Source organism: Tachysurus vachellii, chromosome 19 (assembly GCF_030014155.1).
Source record: "Tachysurus vachellii isolate PV-2020 chromosome 19, HZAU_Pvac_v1, whole genome shotgun sequence".
Lineage (NCBI taxonomy): Eukaryota > Metazoa > Chordata > Actinopteri > Siluriformes > Bagridae > Tachysurus > Tachysurus vachellii.
The window spans coordinates 17,604,398-17,623,459 of NC_083478.1; the positions used below are offsets into that span (position 1 = coordinate 17,604,398).

Below are 19,062 nucleotides of genomic sequence, written 5' to 3' on the forward strand. Positions count from 1 at the left end.
GAAACAAACGCACATCTTGCATGTATCGTGTCCTTTCCCATTCAGTGAACTGGCTTTTTGGAGTTATTTTTCATCTTATTTGAGTTTTAGGGCACTTTATATCCAAACTGTTGTATTAGTGCTTGCTTCAGGGCAGTTTGTTTAAAAACTATTAAATACTGTAGCTATGTAAATAGTGTTCAGCTAGTTAGAACTGGTAATCAAATGCTGGAGTTGGCAAAACCTTTGCTCTTTCTCCTGCCGGTACCTTGTACAGAAATGCTGGTTTGGACTGAGGTCCAGTGTGTGTTTGCGATTTTGTTAAGCTAAAATTTTAAATTGAGCTAAAGAGCTAAATTGTTGACGTTACAAATTCTGCATTAATGCAATCAAAAAGCCATAACTGCTACTGTGGAACTAGTCCTTCACACCACACAAATAAAACTGAAGTACTGCTTTCACTGCTGTATAATTCCAAAACACTGCAGAATTGCTTTTTTCCTCTAATAAGAAACTCGACTAAGCGACTCACCATGCACGTCGAGTTTGGTAAAGGCCTGCACTTTGCCCTGCTTGTTTGACGCCGTACACACATACGTGCCAGAATCCTCATGGGTGACGTCTGGGACAGTGAGCACATGGGCATCCTGGGTACACTTTGGTGGTAGTTCGTTCTCCAGCTAAAGGAGACATGGATATTTTAGGAAATTAAGTGTTTTAAAAGATGTATATGCATGTAACTGTTACTGAAAGTCCTTCTTTCTGTATTTAGGTGCCATAAGGTTTACCTTTGACCATGTGATGTTTGGAATGGGGTATCCAGTGGCAATACAGGGGAAAATCGCAGTCGAGCCAACGGCCACTTCCTTTGTATCAGGCTGAGCAGCAATCTGGGGCAAAGCTTTAAAAACACGAACATGTGTCATGATATAAAGACTAGTCTCACATATACATTTATACATTTTTTATTCTAGCTAACAAAAAAATAAGCAGAATTTTACCACAGAAACTGTAGCGACAACTGCATTTTTCAAGCAACAGTAATAATAAGCCTTGTAAGTCTGGTTATAAGGACATCCTCCATTTATTTGACCAATGAGAACTCAGTCCCACCTTTGAGGCTACTGTTTAAAAGAGAGCAGAATTGAATTTGCTCTTGAATTCACAGATAGTAGTTCAACGAAATAAAATGAGCACAAAGTAGAAATAACTGCTACTAGGAATGTCTCAATTTAAAGCTACTTTGTCTTCTGCCTAATTTCAGACACAATATTTAATTAAGGACTAATCAGGACCTCGTGATGTTGGCCCATATTGGACAAACGTTGGCAAGGTGAATTTAAAAAAGGATGAAAATCTGTTTTTCTTAGTGATTAAAAAATGATGTTGTCCTAAAATTGGAATCCAACCTTGACCCAACTGAATGATTAACGAAGGATACCAAACGACGTGAAAAAGTGGCTCTAGTTGTACGTTTGTACTTATATGGTGTATAGTTGCATATTGAGGTTTTGTTCTTGAACCTAGACGACAATAATAAAAGTCTAAACTAAACTAGATTTGTAAAGTTCGTCGCGACAAACTTTGATGTTGGCTTTGACGAGGCAAGTATTCGCAAAGGCCGGTGCTTTTTGAAGGTGAGAGGACATAAGGGTCAGTGTTACGTTTGGAGGCAAGCTGACAGAAAGATAGGGTGCCAAAACATTTGGAGGCAAGTGGAGACGAGCATGTGACGTCATCCGAATACTCCTGAGGAAGTTCCCCACATTGGGCTGAGTGTTTTGATATATCACATGCCCATGTTGTGCAAAATTATTTATTTTCACGTGACGTCATGTGACGTCATCAGAATACCCGTGAGGAAGTTCCCCTCATTGTTCTGAGTGTTTTGATACGTCACATGTCCATGTTGTAAAAAGTTTTTTTGATTTTGCATATTTTGGGGGCGGGGCTGCGGCACAACCGAAAGGCCAGTCGGTACACCAATTTAAACCTTTGTTCAGAGTATCACCCTAAAGGAGCTGGCCTCCAAACCTCCAAAGTGTATAATGGGAGTCTATGGGAAAAAAAGGCCATTTTGAGACCCGGTACCGGAAGTACCGGTACTCGGATCACTTAGAAAAGTAATAGCAACAAACTTCAGACCAGGGTCTACAACATATCCGAATTTGGTGCATGTGGCTCGAAAGCCCTAGGAGGAGTTACTCTTGATACATTTTTGTCTAAGCTTAAATAGGAAAACAGAATGTTGGCTTCTACAAAGCGACATAATGAGGAAATCTGCATGATATCACTAAAGCACTGGATGTGGTTTGAGGTAGTTTTTGGGTGAAACAGAAACAGAAGAAGCATTAAGGTTTATATAATAAACATATTATACAGTAGTAATCAGATCATCTGTACTGTATAGCTGAGTATTTAAAGTGTGCACTGTAATTTAAAGTAGCGTATAATATCAATTATTTATGGGAATATAATAATAATAATAATAATAATATCCAGAATATGTTCACATACACTGGATTTTAAGGACCACTTGGGACTGAACGGAGCCGACGTTGTTGGTTGCAGTGCAGCGGTACTGGCCGGCATCAACCTCAGTTACGCGCTCGATCCTCAGCATGGGACCTTTCACCTGCACATGATCAGGCAGCGGAGCTCCTACTTTACTCCAGCGCACGGTTGGAACAGGGTCGCCCTCGGCGTGGCACTCGAACTCCACCGAGGTGCCCACGGTGACCGTCTGCACCGACGTGCGCACGTTAATCATCACCTTGGGCAATGCTGTAGTGCACAGAAACACAAGTGTCAACAAAAGTCTACAGAGAATATCTACAGAAATAAAATACATAAAAAGGGTGGGCATACAAGAGGATTTGGTACTCGAGAAACGTTTAAAGTGCAATCACGTGTTCACAGCACGAGACGTGACACGGACAGACCTTGAATGGTGAGTTTAGCGGTATCCTGCGCCTGGCCAAACAGTGTGGTTGCTCTGCAGATGTACATTCCCTCATTGCTCTTTTCCAAGTTTTCAATCCTGCCAAAGAAGCCACAGAGATGAGAAACAGATTTGTGAACTTCGGTTCATTAGTAAAGAGCGTCGGAATGTGTGTAAGCTTATCCCTTTTAAAATGATCCTGGGTTAAAATCTAATACACCATCAGAACATGTTGATTAGCTGCTCGGGGAAAGTGAGAGGATGTTAATAGGAAAGGTGATAATGGTAATGGACTGGAATAAAACCAAAACTAAGATTAAAAACTGAAGCAAAAAACAAAAAAAAGTGTGGATTTTATTATAATTACAGTATAATAATTATTGGTTGTAGCAGTACAAGAATCTATGGCCTGATTTGTTTATTTATTTATTTATTTTTCAAGTAAATGGATGATCTGTTACTGTACTTCGTGTTCATTTCTATGTTAATCGTGACGTTTAGCCGTTCTGATGCACTACTTTTTTTGGATTAGAGTAACGGAGAATACAGCGTGAGCTCTCGCGTCAGTTTTTCAAATAAGTAACAGCATAGAAAGGATCGACAGCTGCTGCACATCTGGATTCACATCTGACTGGAAAACCAACTCGGGATGCTTAAAATCTTTAAATATTTATTGCATAATTTAATCATCATTTACTTTCCAGATTACAGCATATGATACAGAATGTGAAACATAGGACATAGTGGGTCGAAATATGGTTGTTTGTGTATAAAGAATCATGATTTATGTATGTGGCATGCCACCAGAGCCCACCTCAGAACTCCATCTTTAATGTGATGATTGTGTGGAAGTGGTCCTCCCTCCTTCAGCCACTCCAGAGTGATCTCTGGTCCTCCGCTGGCTGAGCATGTGAATTCCACCGCACTTCCCAAAGCCTTCACTTCCACCTGGGGTGAGACTCGGACCGACAACGATGCTACACACAGACATCACACAGCAATTGAATTTTAATAAGCATTTTAATCTGTAAGCTGTATCTTCAATGGACTGTCAATTAACTACTCACATCGTACAGACACTTTAGCTACAGCCTCGCTCCTGCCCACTTTATTGATGGCTACACACTTGTAGGTTCCCGCATCGTTTGAGGAAGCCAGGTTGATCTGTAGGTCTCCTCCCTGCACAGAAGCCTGAGCGGGCAGCCTGCCGTCCACTTTGCTCCATTCGAAACGCATCGGTGGTGTTCCGTGTGCCAGACACTGCAGTCTGATGACCTCACCGACTCGCACCGCCACGTCATCAGGCACAGTAGTGGTGTATGGCGGTGCTAAAAGAAAACCACACAATAATTCACTCATCTTCAGTAAGCACTGTAATTAATCCTTAATCCAACTAAAAGTCGTTGGGAATCCAAAGTCATCACAGTCAAAGTTTTTCAGATTTCTCAACTTACTTTCTACATCCACCATGATGGTGACTTCGCTGGTGCCCAGGTTGTTAGTGGCGTTGCAGATGTACTGCCCAGAGTCCTGTCGTCCCACACTGGGCAACACCAGACTGTTATTGACTATCTTATGTCCCCACGGAAGAGGTGCACGGAGCTTCGACCAGGTGATCGTGGGTTTTGGGAATCCTGCACACACACACACACACACACGGAGAAACATCAACACACTGAGGAACATCAACACATGGAGACTTTTGCCATCTGTTCATTCATACATCATTTGGAAAAATTCATGAGTGTAAAACACAACAACATGGTTGTTTTCAAAGAGGATAATATTTTCAGTTAATGAATTCTACCACTGCAGCTGGAGTTGTTTTTTTTTTTTTTTTTTGAGTTTGCAAAAACCATTTTAAACATGACTTGTTAAGACAATCTCTCAGTCTTCAGTAGTTAAGAAAATCAACAGAGAAATTTGAATTTTCTATCCTGTATTTTCGGGGGGCATGGTGGCTTAGTGGTTAGCACGTTCGCCTCACACCTCCAAGGTTGGGGGTTCGATTCCCACCTCCACCTTGTGTGTGTGGAGTTTGCATGTCTCCCCGTGTCTCCCCGTGCCTCGGGGGTTTCCTCCGGGTACTCCGGTTTCCTCCTCCGGTCCAAAGACATGTATGGTAGGTTGATTGGCATCTCTGGAAAATTGTCCGTAGTGTGTGAGTGTGTGAGTGAATGAGAGTGTGTGTGTGTGCCCTGCGATGGGTTGGCACTCCGTCCAGGGTGTATCCTGCCTTGATGCCCGATGACGCCTGAGATAGGCACAGGCTCCCCGTGACCCGAGGTAGTTCGGATAAGTGGTAGAAAATGAGTGAGAGAGAGAGAGTATCCTGTATTTTCATTCTGTATTTGTAAAACAGCAATCTTTGTTTGCCTGAACTTGTCAGAAGGTATCGATGTGCTTGCTTTTATATGCTATTGTTACTATAGTAACAACGTAGACAGAGCATTACGGACTATATACAGTATTTCCTCCCCATAACCTAAGACTAATAATAAACAGATTAAAAACAAAACAGTCATTGATATGATTTCAGTGTGGAGATTTTTTGATTATTCAACAATTTTGGATTGAGTCTACATTGTCAGAGCTTTGTAAACAGTCAGAGCTTCTACCAGAGCTTTCTGTAGTTTCTCTGTAACAAGCTGCAACATTATCATCTTATTTACATCAAGAGAAAGTGGATGAATGACTGGTTTTAGCTGATTTAACATATCATATCGTCGCTGTCAGGCGGAATCCTCGTATCTCCAAAACCGTTACTTTTCAGGAAATTTAAAAAACGCCGTACCTTATCTGCAGTGCACAGGGTTTAGTCCGCGTTGCAGTGGATTGTCTTGCGCTAAATTCCTGTCCTCAGACGAGCACCAGAACTAGCGGGGGTCAAGATTTTTTTTTCTTTGAGCCCAGTGATTTGAAGACATTTACCTCAGAAGACGTGTTGATTCGTTGCGACTCTTCTTGAGGATAAATATGCCGTGAAGCTCTCCCGCGGAGTGAGGAAGAGGTGGACAGTTGAAGTGTCCAATGGAGTTATGAGATTTGCGCTCAAGATATTTTCAAGACTTTAGATTGGTTAATAACTTGTAAAAATAACAGACCCACGTGGGGACTGACCAATAGCATCGATATGTGAAAAAATATGATATTGACCAAATTTGGACATATGAGGTTTCCGCCCGACAGCGACGATAAAAGGGGTAACAAGACATAACAGGATTCATAACAAGATATCATATTCATATTTACCGTGGGCATCACAGTGTAGAACTGTAGTTGCCCCCTCTACTACAACCAGCAGGGGCTCTTGGACGAAGGCAAGGGGCGCAGTCGGCACCTTGGCTCCACCGTGGACAGTCACCTCTACCCGGGTCTCTGATTTGCCCTGGCTGTTCTGAGCTGTGCATATGTATGTGCCACTGTCCTCAGGCCGTGCAACCAAAATCTGAAGGAAAAAATAAGCACAACAATAAAATTCGTTAAGATGTCTGCAATAAAGCATAAACACTGACACACAAAGAGGATGAATGCTACATCGATATGAACCTGCATGAGAGCGTTAGACTCCATGGGCACAGGGCTGCTCATTATGGTCCTGCGATTGTTATCCAGCCTGTGCCAGGTGACAGAAGGACGTGGTTCTCCAGCTGCCTGGCATTCCAGGTTAATAGGTTCACCCACGTTCACTCTGACTGGTCCTGAGGGTGTCACCGTGGCTTTGGGGAGTTCTGAAGCGGGGGCAGAGTAAAACAAGAGGAATTTTCACCATTGATAAAAGGACTAAAAATCTCTGACAATCTCTGACATACCTCTGACAATCAGAGACGCGATGCTGTGTGTGATTCCGTATAGGTTTCTGGCCACACAGCGGTATGCTCCCTGGTTTCCTGGCTGTGCACTGGAAATGGTGAGAACTGCACCGTCTTCACTTACCTTCACGTTACCTACAATAAAACAATGACTTTCAACTATCAACAGTTAACTGAATACACATACACAGCATTAGGGTCCCAAAGGACTGACTAAAATGATCTTTTTTTTTAATCATTTAACAGTAAATGGATAAAAAATACAAGAAGTCTAAAGATGCTGTAGTATAATAGGATTAAAACATAACGGCAAGCTATTGTATAATAATGTCGCTTAATAAGGCGTCATCGATTATTTACCAATAACAACACAGGTTTTATTCCTTAAGAAGATGGTGTTTATTTACCATGTAAAGGCTCGTTATTAGAGAGTTTCCATTCAAGGTGGACAGGCTGGGCTCCGGTGTGTAATCGGCACTTGAAGCTGGCCGACTCGCCCTTCTTCACTATTACGCTGTGGGGCTCGATGGAGATAATTGGGCTCTGGTGACCTTTTCCACAGGCAAAGCATAATAATTAAACAACTGGCCATAATATAATAAAACATAACATAATATACAATACCGCGTAAGGTTTAAGCGCATTACAGAAAGAAACGCTCAGATCCCAGAAGCCTTAAATCCCAGACTTTGAATTCGAACAGCTTGGACATTTCATGTAGCTCATACTCATCAGTGAGAAAGCACATCATCCTGTATTCCTTTCTTCCACCAAAATGCCTTCAGAATACCTTTAGAAACTAAAAATACCCATATAAAAATAACTGGCACCTTGTATGGCTTCTCCTAGAGCAGTTAGCATTAAGAGCCCTTTCCGACGAGACAAACAGTAGCTGTATGGAAGTTCATACCGTTCTGATTACTAGCAGAAATCCATCACTGAGGTTTTGGCTTTGGAGAAAATATATAATGTATTTTATGAGCCTGAATGTGAGCTGGAAAATATTAAACAGTTGCCTGTGTAAAAAATCCTCCGCAAAGTGCTCTAGACTGAGAGAAGTCGAAATTCAACGTGAGGTGCTTACGGACTGCCTCGGTCGTAACGGAGACGTAGACGGTTGCTTGGCGAGTGCTCGGGCCTCCGTACACCCCGCAGATGTACTCTCCAGTGTCGTCTGGAGACGCCTGAACAATGCGCAGCTTCGATCCGATAACCTAAGACGTACAACACCATCAAGGAAAAATCCAAATGGAATTTCTGATGTCTTCTTAATTATCTTCTTAATTATTATCTTTTATCCTGCTGTTAAATTATTGCTCTTTTGCTGTTGATACTGTTCACATTTATACTAATTATTAGTCATATGCAGCGTCTTAAACTGAAAAAAAACTGAAACAAAAATCGGACTTTAGTGAACGAAACAAACCTGGTGGTTCGAGGATAGGCCTAAACCATTGGGTCTGCTCCATATGACAGGAGGCGGAGGGTTTCCTTGGACGACGCAGTTCAGTTCTAGTGTCTCTCCTTGCACCACGGTGCTAGTTGTGCTTTGGATGGTGATATCAGAATGAACGGTCTCACCTGCAAGCAAATATTCCTTCATTTGAGATAGACTGTATGTTGTAATGTACATAACACCACAGCTGGTAAGTGACGTCACATACGGCTAAGTACGGTGACCCATACTCCGAATTTGTTCTCTGCGTTTAACCCATCCAAAGTGCACACACACAGCAATGAACACACACACGGAGCAGTGGGCAGCCATTTATGCTGCGGTGCCCGGGGAGCAGTTGGGGGGGTTCAGTGCCTTTCTCAAGGGCACCTCAGTTGTGGCCGACCTGAGAGTTGAACCCACAACCTTAGGGTTAGGACTCAAACTCTCTAACCATTAGGCCACGATTTCCCCCTGCATTAGAATATTAGAGTTCATGCAGTTAATACAATTTTCACTCTCATCTCACTCACTCATTTTCTACCGCTTATCCGAACTACCTCGGGTCACGGGGAGCCTGTGCCTATCTCAGGGGTCATCGGGCATCAAGGCAGGATACACCCTGGACGGAGTGCCAACCCATCGCAGGGCACACACACACACACTCTCATTCACTCACACAATCACACACTACGGACAATTTTCCAGAGATGCCAATCAACCTACCATGCATGTCTTTGGACCGGGGGAGGAAACCGGAGTACCCGGAGGAAACCCCCGAGGCACGGGGAGAACATGCAAACTCCACACACACAAGGCGGAGGCGGGAATCGAACCCCCAACCCTGGAGGTGTGAGTTGAACGTGCTAACCACTAAGCCACCGTGCCCCCCTACAATTTTCACGTTACAGTAAATTACAAACACATTACTGACCCGATTCGTTTGCAAATCTGGGTTTAATCCATGTGTTACTCATTAAATTGAGAAATCCCACAACGAGCTAACAAAGCTCTAATTTTCAGCCGTGTTAGTTTACTTATTTTACTACACATGCTTAAAACATGGCTAATAAACTCTTCACCTTCACACTGGTGGCAAAGTAATTGCCAGCAAATGTGGAAAAACCTACAAACATCCCCTAAATATATTTATTTTATTGTAGAACATCTGCATGTTATTGAATAAATTAGGAGTGTTCAAGCAGGCCTGGATTTATTTATCTACAACAGCCGGACTAATTTATGCCTCCTGTTGGCTCTGGCATAAGAGAGAGGAAACAAGCTGGAAACTTGGAGGAGAGGAGCAGTAACCTGTCCAGTCACTGCTGACCCACCAACTGGATTGTGTTGTGGTTAGGGGTCGAAAACACCCAGTGAAGGTTGGGGACCACCTGACGACCTCACCTCCAGGCCAAGGCTTCATCCATTAGAAATGGATGTATGTTAGCATCATTGATGTATTATATAACTGCTTTATTGCACAACTACTGTATATTCATTCATTCATTCATCTTCTACCGCTTATCTGAACTACCTCGGGTCACGGGGAGCCTGTGTCTATCTCAGGCGTCATCGGGCATCAAGGCAGGATACACCCTGGACGGAGTGCCAACCCATCGCAGAGCACACACACACTCATTCACTCATGCAATCACACACTATGGACAATTTTCCAGAGATGCCAATCAACCTACCATGCATGTCTTTGGACCAGGGGAGGAAACCGGAGTACCCGGAGGAAACCCCCGAGGCACAGGGAGAACATGCAAACTCCACACACAAACAAGGTGGAGGCTGGAATAGACTACAGTATATTACTTAACCAAATTAATATATTTTAGTAAATATTTAGGGCACATTTCCTTATAATAAATAGACCAATAATTGCATGAAGCAGGTCACATATTCACACCGTTTTCCCAAACAATAATACGAATGATGGGGTGCCAAAACTTTTGAAATCAGGATTTGAAAGTGCTATATTCTTCTTCTATATTTATTTTTACCATTCGCTCTGAACAACACAGCATGTAAGTCAGTGAACTGTCATCATGCTCAAACATGGTTTACTTTTTATCACGGTGACGTCGATGACTTCCTCGGAGGAGCCGACGGCGTTCGTGCCGATACACAGGTACGTGCCGGCGTCTGAGATCTTCATGTCTGGGATGATCAGGGTGCCGTAGTCAGTGCGATCCATTCGAGCCTAGTCAGGTTTAGAAGGAAACAAATTCATTCCAACACAAGAAGTATCTCTCTGTCACATTTAGTTATTAACAGATTTATTCATTTTCTATTGCGACCGATTTAGGACGTTACCTTACCTTGTATCACCTGACCGGGAATACAAACATTCACAAGACACTTTAATACACTGATTAGTGTGATAGCTGTAGAAGCAGCTCTATTATTCATGTGTACGATGGCTTTGATGTACTGTATGAGACAGAAATGTTAGGCTCTAGGCGTTGACTGAACAGTAACTATGACTAATTATGACTAATCAAGTGCGGTGATTAATAGCATCATTAATAGGAGTGATATTTATGTGAACATTAGAGCTGCACATGGTTAGAGCTGCTGGAAGAAATCCTACTCTTCCTAATTCCTAATCCTGCTCTTCTTTCAACGTGTTAACTTTTTTTTATAATCCATCTTATCCTATAAACACAGCCTTCAGCAACAATCCTTCCAAAACGACAAATATTCTCTTCTTGGAAGCTCTCAGTGAAGCATCTCTCCATGATATCAACGAAGAGTCTGTCAACTTTCAACCGAGTGTTTCAAACATTCAGCAACACTCAATCAATTAAGACAAGTGTCTAATTCTAAAAACATGAAATTCATTTGAAGTTATAGTTTGCTTTATATTGGTACGGTGGCCGGGAAGTGCAAAACACATTAACAAATCCGAAAACAAATTAACAAATCCGAAAACACATTAACAAATTAGAAAACAAATTCATTCAATACTGTTGGGATTTGTTAATGTGTTTCGTGCACCGATTCAGACAACCCGGAAGCGGTAGGTATAGTTTGTGAATGAAAACTTACCGATCATTGGACAAGACGACTGTCATTAAAGATATACAGGTGAATGAAAGGTGTCTTGTCCAATGATCGGTAAGTTTCCATTCAAAAACGATACACTACCGTTTCTGGGTTGTCTGACTTGTCGTTGTGTTTTCGGATTTGTTAATTTGTTTTGGGATTTGTTAATTTGTTTTGGGATTTGTTCATTTGTTTTGGGATTTGTTAATTTGTTTTCTGATTTGTTAATGTGTTTTCGGATTTGTTAATTTGTTTTGGGATTTGTCAATGTGTTTTGGGATTTGTTAATGTGTTTTGCACTTCCCAGCCACCGTATATTGGTGCTTCAGGTTACCGATTATAATTATCGTCATTAGTAAAAAAGTAAAAAAAACCTCTTCACTTGATGACCTGCGTTAAATATTGCAACAAAGGTCTGACATTGGATAAACTAGAGAGATTTTTTTTATTATTTTTTTTTGCAGAAAACCACAAACCCTGGTCAGCATTCTCATTTATTTATTGTCTCTTCTGCAGTGTTTTTTGTGTTGAAATACTTCACCATGTCTGGATCTGGACCTCCAGCTGATGAACCCTGGTCTAGATTTGTCGTAGTGACAAATTAGGACAAATAATAAAATAAGAATTTACTAGAGAGATGAGCACAACACGTGTTTTTATGGCACCAACAAACTGTCAGTTTTCTCCTGCTTCAGTCATTTTTAAGCGTTGAGGTGCAAAAACTCAATTAGAAATTACAAACAAGAATCTGGATGCTTCTTAAAGTACCTTGGCTGAGTATTTACCCACTTCCCTTCCTATTACCCCACAGCACCACCTGACCCCCCAATAAACATGACATTTTCCACATTTGCTACAACCGGGAACTAAAACAGACTCAATTTGGATTACACGGTACATCATGAATCTATTAACCAGCTCTTGACTAATTCTGGAGTATCTGGCAACCATTAGTCACATAATACAACAAATAGAGGCCACCTTGGTTCACTTAAAGTGTCTCAATATAAATACACTCGATCAGGGTCATTGAGAAGATAAGGAGAAGAATTATAGGTTGTATTTTGCAATCTTTTGTGTATAATCCCATTTTCAGTGTCAGGTCTTAAGGAAACTGTACACATTCCTATACTGTATATTAGCTTCTGGTTAGTAGATGATATCTGAATTACACTGAACAATTTTTTGGACTATCTGTTAAAGCATGCACTTAGAAAACAGCAAGCAAGGTGAGCAAAGTGAGTTGTGGAGGATGGATTGATGTGAGACACAGACAGATGGACAGACCTGCATCTCGTCAATACGTCTCTGCAACGCATCGAGATTGTTGGATTTAAATTGATGGAAACCGTGCGAGGGAATGGCCTGAACAGACGTCAAGACACGGGATGGAACAAACAAAACAACAACAAACCCACAAACAAACAGGGAAAGAAATGAGACTGTCAAATCCAGAGCAAGACCAAAGGCATCACCGAACAAACAGAGCTGATGCAGATGCTAGAAAAAGGGAAGGAATAAAAGGAGAATAATAGGAAATACCGTGGAGAAAAAAAAATGTCTTACCTGAGGAGGGAGGCTTCCACCTCTCTTCTTCCAAGTCAGAACCGGGCTAGGCGAGCCTCCAGCTCTGCAGTAGAGGCGTAAAGTCTCATCCTCATGAATTTCTACTCGCTGGGGGCTGACCTGCACGTGGGGTAGACTGGCACCTAAAATCAAGTCAGTGTTATTGCTTGTGCATATATACAGTACAAACTAAACAGGATTAATCTACCTAACAGAATCTAATACTTATAGCAAGAAACCCACATCCAAAAGAATTACTTCAGTAGTCATTGCAATACTCTAATATAGTTAGGATTTGTAATAAACATACTTTGGAGGGAGAGGACCGCCCGGGCTGTATGTTCTCCGTGTATGTTGACGGCTCTGCAGGTGTATTCGCCCTCGTCAGAGCGCTTCACAGAGGGGAAGGTGAGAACTCCACCTCTGATAACGGCACTTCCACTGATACGGTTTCCTGGGCCTCCTGCGAGTTACATTATAGTTACCATAAAGAGAATTTTGGTCAAATCTTCCTTGATTTTCATTGTTAGTTTCTCCAACATGTTACCTGTCCATTCTATAGAAGGAGCAGGGTTGCCAGTGGCGGTGCAGCGGAACTCAACCCGTGTGCCCTCTTGGGCTCTGAGTACCGATGGGTGAATCGTGACCGTGGGCTTTACCACTTCACCAGCTACAAGATAAAACAGTAATTAATTATTCACAGTAAAAACTGTGTTTTGATTCCAATTACTGGTCAACATTTAGGTACTGTGTTTATTCTGAGGACTAAATAACCAGACTGACTGAAGCATATAATGAATACAATGAACACAGATTAGTAAATGTAACATCTGGTAAAGACAAAGTTTACAATCGGTTCATTTTGTACCAGGTGAACTGTAGACGTAGAGGACCGCCCGGGCTGTATGTTCTCCCTGTGTGTTGACGGCTCTGCAGGTGTATTCACCCTCGTTAGAGCGCTGCACAGAGGGGAAGGTGAGAACTCCACCTCTGATAACGGCACTTCCACTGATACGGTTTCCTGGGTCTCCTGCGAGTTACAATTCAATATCAATTGTCATTTTACACAGCTTTGTTCATAATAGTTAAATAGTCAAATCTTCCTTGATTTTCATTGTTAGTTTCTCCAACATGTTACCTGTCCATTCTATAGAAGGAGCAGGGTTGCCAGTGGCGGTGCAGCGGAACTCAACCCGTGTGCCCTCTTGGGCTCTGAGTACTGATTGGTTAATCGTGACTGTGGGCTTCACCACCTCACCAGCTACAAGATAAAACAGTAATTAATTACTCACAGTAAAAACTGTATTTTGATTCCCATTACTGGTCAACATTTAAGCACTGTGTTTATTCTGAGGTCTAAATAACCAGAATGATGTAGATTGCAGCATATAATGAACACAGATTAGTAAACGTAACATCTTGTAAAAACAAAGTTTACAGTCTAGATTCATTTTGTACCAGGTGAACTGTAGACGTAGAGGACCGCCCGGGCTGTATGTTCTCCCTGTGTGTTGACGGCTCTGCAGGTGTATTCGCCCTCGTCAGAGCGCTGCACAGAGGGGAAGGTGAGAACTCCACCTCTGATAACGGCACTTCCACTGATACGGTTTCCTGGGCCTCCTGCGAGTTACAATTCAATATCAAATGTCATTTTACACAGCTTTGTTCATAATAGTTTCCATAAACAGAATTTTGGTCAAATCTTCCTTGATTTTCATTGTTAGTTTTTCTCCAACATGTTACCTGTCCATTCTATAGAAGGAGCAGGGTTGCCAGTGGCGGTGCAGCGGAACTCAACCCGTGTGCCCTCTTGGGCTCTGAGTACTGATTGGTGAATCGTGACTGTGGGCTTCACCACCTCACCAGCTACAAGATAAAACAGTAATTAATTACTCACAGTAAAAACTGTATTTTGATTACAATTACTGGTCAACATTTAGGTACTGTGTTTATTCTGAGGTCTAAATAACCAGACTGATTGAAGCATATAATGAATACAATGAACACAGATTAGTAAATGTAACATCTGGTAAAGACAAAGTTCACAATCGGTTCATTTTGTACCAGGTGAACTGTAGACGTAGAGGAACGCCCGGGCTGTATGTTCTCCCTGTGTGTTGACGGCTCTGCAGGTGTATTCGCCCTCGTCAGAGCGCTGCACAGGGGGCAAGGTGAGAACTCCACCTCTGATAACGGCACTTCCACTGATACGGTTTCCTGGGCCTCCTGCGAGTTACATTATAGTTTCCATAAACAGAATTTTGGTCAAATCTTCCTTGATTTTCATTGTTAGTTTCTCCAACATGTTACCTGTCCATTCTATAGAAGGAGCAGGGTTGCCAGTGGCGGTGCAGCGGAACTCAACCCGTGTGCCCTCTTGGGCTCTGAGTACCGATGGGTGAATCGTGACTGTGGGCTTCACCACCTCACCAGCTACAAGATAAAACAGTAATTAATTACTCACAGTAAAAACTTTATTTTGATTCCAATTACTGGTCAACATTTAGGTACTGTGTTTATTCTGAGGACTAAATAACCAGACTGACTGAAGCATATAATGAATACAATGAACACAGATTAGTAAATGTAACATCTGGTAAAGACAAAGTTTACAATCTATATTCATGTTGTACCAGATGAACTGTAGACGTAGAGGACCGCCCGGGCTGTATGTTCTCCCTGTGTGTTGACAGCTCTGCAGGTGTATTCGCCCTCGTCAGAGCGCTGCACAGAGGGGAAGGTGAGAACTCCACCTTGGATGATTGCTCTGCTGCTGATACGGTTACCCGGACCTCCTGAAAGTTACAATCTGAATTACTACTTCTTAGTGATTCAAACCTTGGACTATACACCATACCAGTTCCTTACCATCTTCCCATCTCCATCTAAATAACCACTGGATGTCAGGCTAAGCATTAAATAGCAAAACTCCCTTACTTACAGTCACTTACACCACAGTTGTGTTACAGCATGAAACATGTTAAAATTTGCAGGACAAGTGGTACACAAAAAAACAGAGTAGGAGAGTCAGACCTCATCAGTCCCAGTATCCACCAATACCATTGAGTTTATGAACCACCAGCCCCTTTCTTTTACTATTGCTTGCCTAAACTTTAAGATCCACAATACCTGGTCCACTCTTGGTGCAAGGCTTCTTTACTCCCTACTACAGTGGCAACACACATTTCTCCATCTACTTTTAAAGAAGACATCTGACTTTAGTCTAACAAAATCTACCTATTGGCTAATATCTTACATATGCTAAACCTTTCAATCCCAGTTATTAATCTTTCAGGAATTTTAAGTGACAGGCTCAACAGCTCAATAACCAGATCCAGATCATATAAACGGAGATAACCAAACATTCTTGATTTAATAAATGGCTGTTATAAATCTTAGTAAATTACAGTCAACTATCTACTTGCAGTGGTACCTGCTATCAACTATCTCCTTTTATATGCAATTTGTCCTCTACAGAGCATTCAGAATGCTGCTGCTTACCTGGCTGATAATATCCTGATGCTCTCTTAGGTGACCCCCCACTACTGAGGATCTTTCAGATCTCAATGGGTTCTGCCCCAGTTTATCTATACATTTATCTATGCATGTTGGTTCAGAACTAGAAAACTGCCACACAGTTAGTTCTCCTTGCTTCAGCATCCTGCTTCCTGTAGTAGAAAGAGCTTTCTCCACACTTTTAAACATCTTCCATTCCTTACTTAAAGAAATAACCCCACTCACTCACACCCTTGCAGACAATATCTCGAGCATTCCTATTCCAATCTTGCACCTGTTCAGTTGAATATTATGAGTATTCAACATTAGTTCCCATCTTACCTGTCCACTCAATTGAAGGTGCTGGGCTGCCGATGGCGGTGCAGCGGAACTCAGCACGTTGGCCCTGTTGGACTTTCAGGACCGTTGGGAGGATTGTGACTTTGGGCTTCATTACTTCACCAGCTAAATCAAGCAAAGACCAGTTAATCTCATAGATTAAAGCTCAATACCCAATCAGTAAGATCAGACCTAATGAGCTGTAATTCACGCTTGACCCTAGTACCGTTTGAAGGCCCTGAGAGGTGATAATTCTCTTGTTTTCATTATCATGCCTACAAGATGGCTAACTAGAATCCTAAGACTTATCCAAGGCAGAAAAATAATGATGAAAAGTGGGAAAGCTTGAGTCAAGTCTTTCTACTGAATGTAACTCTTTGCTATTTAGATGCGACACATGGTGTCTATTTCCATAACTGGTTGCTAATTGTCTAAGCAGGTGGTTTGCGTAAGTCTGCCTGACCAACAAAGCTGAATGAAGATGACCAAGATGAAAAGTGACATGCAGGATGAGGGTTTTGTTGCCATGCTGCCAGATTGCCATCTGTGCCAGCATGGCTGGGCATCGAGCCCCAGACTCCATCTGCTGGGATTCCGACATGACATAGCTAAAGAGGAAAACCTTTCACAGAAGGAGGAGTATAACTATGGGCCTGTGTAATCTCTGTGACAGCCAGTGGGTTGTTTAAAACACTTTGGCTATAGTGTTTCTTAGTAATTCTGACTTTAGAACCGTTTTTTACGGGTTATTGTGGGATAAACCAGTTTTGATGAATAGTATACACATCATAATGTACTCCCCAAATGCCAATTCCACATTTTAAAAATCCTGTTTATTCTGATCTTTGATAAGGCTGGGCTACAATCATTTGACAAAAGATTTTAACAGTAAACTTTGGAGTGTATGGACTGTTTGAGCCAAGTTCAGAGTGCTGCTTGTGTAGAAAAGTCTTGGGAAATGACAGTGAACTGTAGATGGAGACGGTAGTAAAACATGATGTTTGAAGCATGGTGGTGGATGTGCTATATTTGCATCCAATATGTATAAAACATGGTGAAGCAAGTGCAAAGTGACTGAGAGACTCCTCTTCTTTATTCAATGCAAAATGATATTTCCAAGTGTAGCATCAATGACATTCCAAGTAGATCCTTATAAAAAGCTAACATCGCTTAACTATCCAAAAATCTTCAAGAACCCCATTATTTTTCCTCGTATCTAGAAGACAGCAGGTTGTGAGTGAGTATTTATTACCATCGATAACCCATTACCACTACTTTTAAAGATCAATATCTTCAACGTTTTTACTTCAAAGTAAAAATCTTGGTAAGTAGCTGCTTAATATGTTGAATAAAACCCAACCTTATGTTAAATGCTCCACATAACTAGAAAGAAAAAAAAAAAAACAGAGAGGAATCTCCCAGTGGCAGAATCATGCAATCTTATTGGACCAATAATAGCCAAAAGATTAATAAGATCAAGTAATTACAACCTCTGCAAGCCAACAAGTCTGTCATCTTTGAGAACTATGAATGATAAACCTAGGTGCTAATGTACAGCACAGGTTGTCTACATGTATATTGTCTATAACAGCAGCTCTGGCACTAGTTCAGGCTGCAAGGCAAATGTCAGGTTTATATTAATGCACAAGTTCTAATATATCATCGTATATCACTTATTATCATCATATATCACTTATTAACCTGGATCGTACGGTGGACCGAGCTTGCGTTGGCATTACTTGAGCTAGTTTATTCATGCTAATGATGAATGATACATGCAACAGAGATGTAGAGAGACAGAGAGAAAGCCCATCACTGGAGCATGGGCTGGAGATCAGCACGGGAACTTACGCTGTCTATGTCCTTCAAACATTTCATAGGCTGTGTAAAACATCTCAGCCTTAGTTCCGTCTGTAAATGGTGGACACGTAAACACCGAGTGGTAAGTCTCCAGAGCAAGAAGGAAGAGGAAAATAAACAGGCTCTGGTGTCCTCCTAATTCATCCAAGAACATCCTGCTCACTCGCATAATATCGGATTTGTATATCTAGTCATAAAATTCATGATTTTAAATGACTGCATTGCATGCTCATACGGATGTTTTGCGACTTATCCAAAATATGACTGTGCCCGTTTTGACAGACCTCAGATTGGTTGTCATAAATTCTAATATAACTGTAATCTACCACGTAATATCTATGAACTATAGTTTATAGATCACTATGTGAATTCCATGTTCATGTCATGGACATGACATGGACATAAGGTTCTTGGATATTTACAATCACTTTACAGTTAAATTGTATGTATTTATGCTATATACAAATGTGCACACCGAGCGTGCAAGATGCATATATTACACAAGTATCTCACAGACTTGTATGCACTTTTCTCTGTCGCCAATCTACATTGCTGTAGCAAGGTTTATATTAGCTAACACGACA

The 19,062-nt window shown here is 41.6% G+C and overlaps 1 protein-coding gene across 2 annotated transcripts in view; it reads right to left on the bottom strand.

Moving 5' to 3' along the window:
- Positions 1–19,062, bottom strand: part of hspg2 (heparan sulfate proteoglycan 2) — a 111,202-nt gene that overhangs the window by 22,053 nt on the left and 70,087 nt on the right. For both annotated transcript variants that reach the window (XM_060895025.1, XM_060895024.1), the window contains 27 exons: positions 18,470–18,529; positions 16,622–16,744; positions 15,418–15,579; positions 15,095–15,217; positions 14,849–15,010; positions 14,528–14,650; positions 14,243–14,404; positions 13,923–14,045; positions 13,653–13,814; positions 13,332–13,454; positions 13,095–13,247; positions 12,785–12,927; positions 12,506–12,583; positions 10,238–10,373; positions 8,159–8,313; positions 7,817–7,946; positions 7,140–7,283; positions 6,733–6,867; positions 6,470–6,651; positions 6,173–6,368; positions 4,375–4,554; positions 3,988–4,248; positions 3,735–3,897; positions 2,922–3,019; positions 2,497–2,763; positions 768–880; positions 512–659 (listed from right to left, as the gene is read on the bottom strand). In XM_060895025.1, the coding sequence (XP_060751008.1) occupies positions 512–659; positions 768–880; positions 2,497–2,763; positions 2,922–3,019; positions 3,735–3,897; positions 3,988–4,248; positions 4,375–4,554; positions 6,173–6,368; positions 6,470–6,651; positions 6,733–6,867; positions 7,140–7,283; positions 7,817–7,946; positions 8,159–8,313; positions 10,238–10,373; positions 12,506–12,583; positions 12,785–12,927; positions 13,095–13,247; positions 13,332–13,454; positions 13,653–13,814; positions 13,923–14,045; positions 14,243–14,404; positions 14,528–14,650; positions 14,849–15,010; positions 15,095–15,217; positions 15,418–15,579; positions 16,622–16,744; positions 18,470–18,529 (4,005 nt within the window). The remainder of the gene's footprint in view (positions 1–511; positions 660–767; positions 881–2,496; positions 2,764–2,921; positions 3,020–3,734; positions 3,898–3,987; positions 4,249–4,374; positions 4,555–6,172; positions 6,369–6,469; positions 6,652–6,732; positions 6,868–7,139; positions 7,284–7,816; positions 7,947–8,158; positions 8,314–10,237; positions 10,374–12,505; positions 12,584–12,784; positions 12,928–13,094; positions 13,248–13,331; positions 13,455–13,652; positions 13,815–13,922; positions 14,046–14,242; positions 14,405–14,527; positions 14,651–14,848; positions 15,011–15,094; positions 15,218–15,417; positions 15,580–16,621; positions 16,745–18,469; positions 18,530–19,062) is intronic.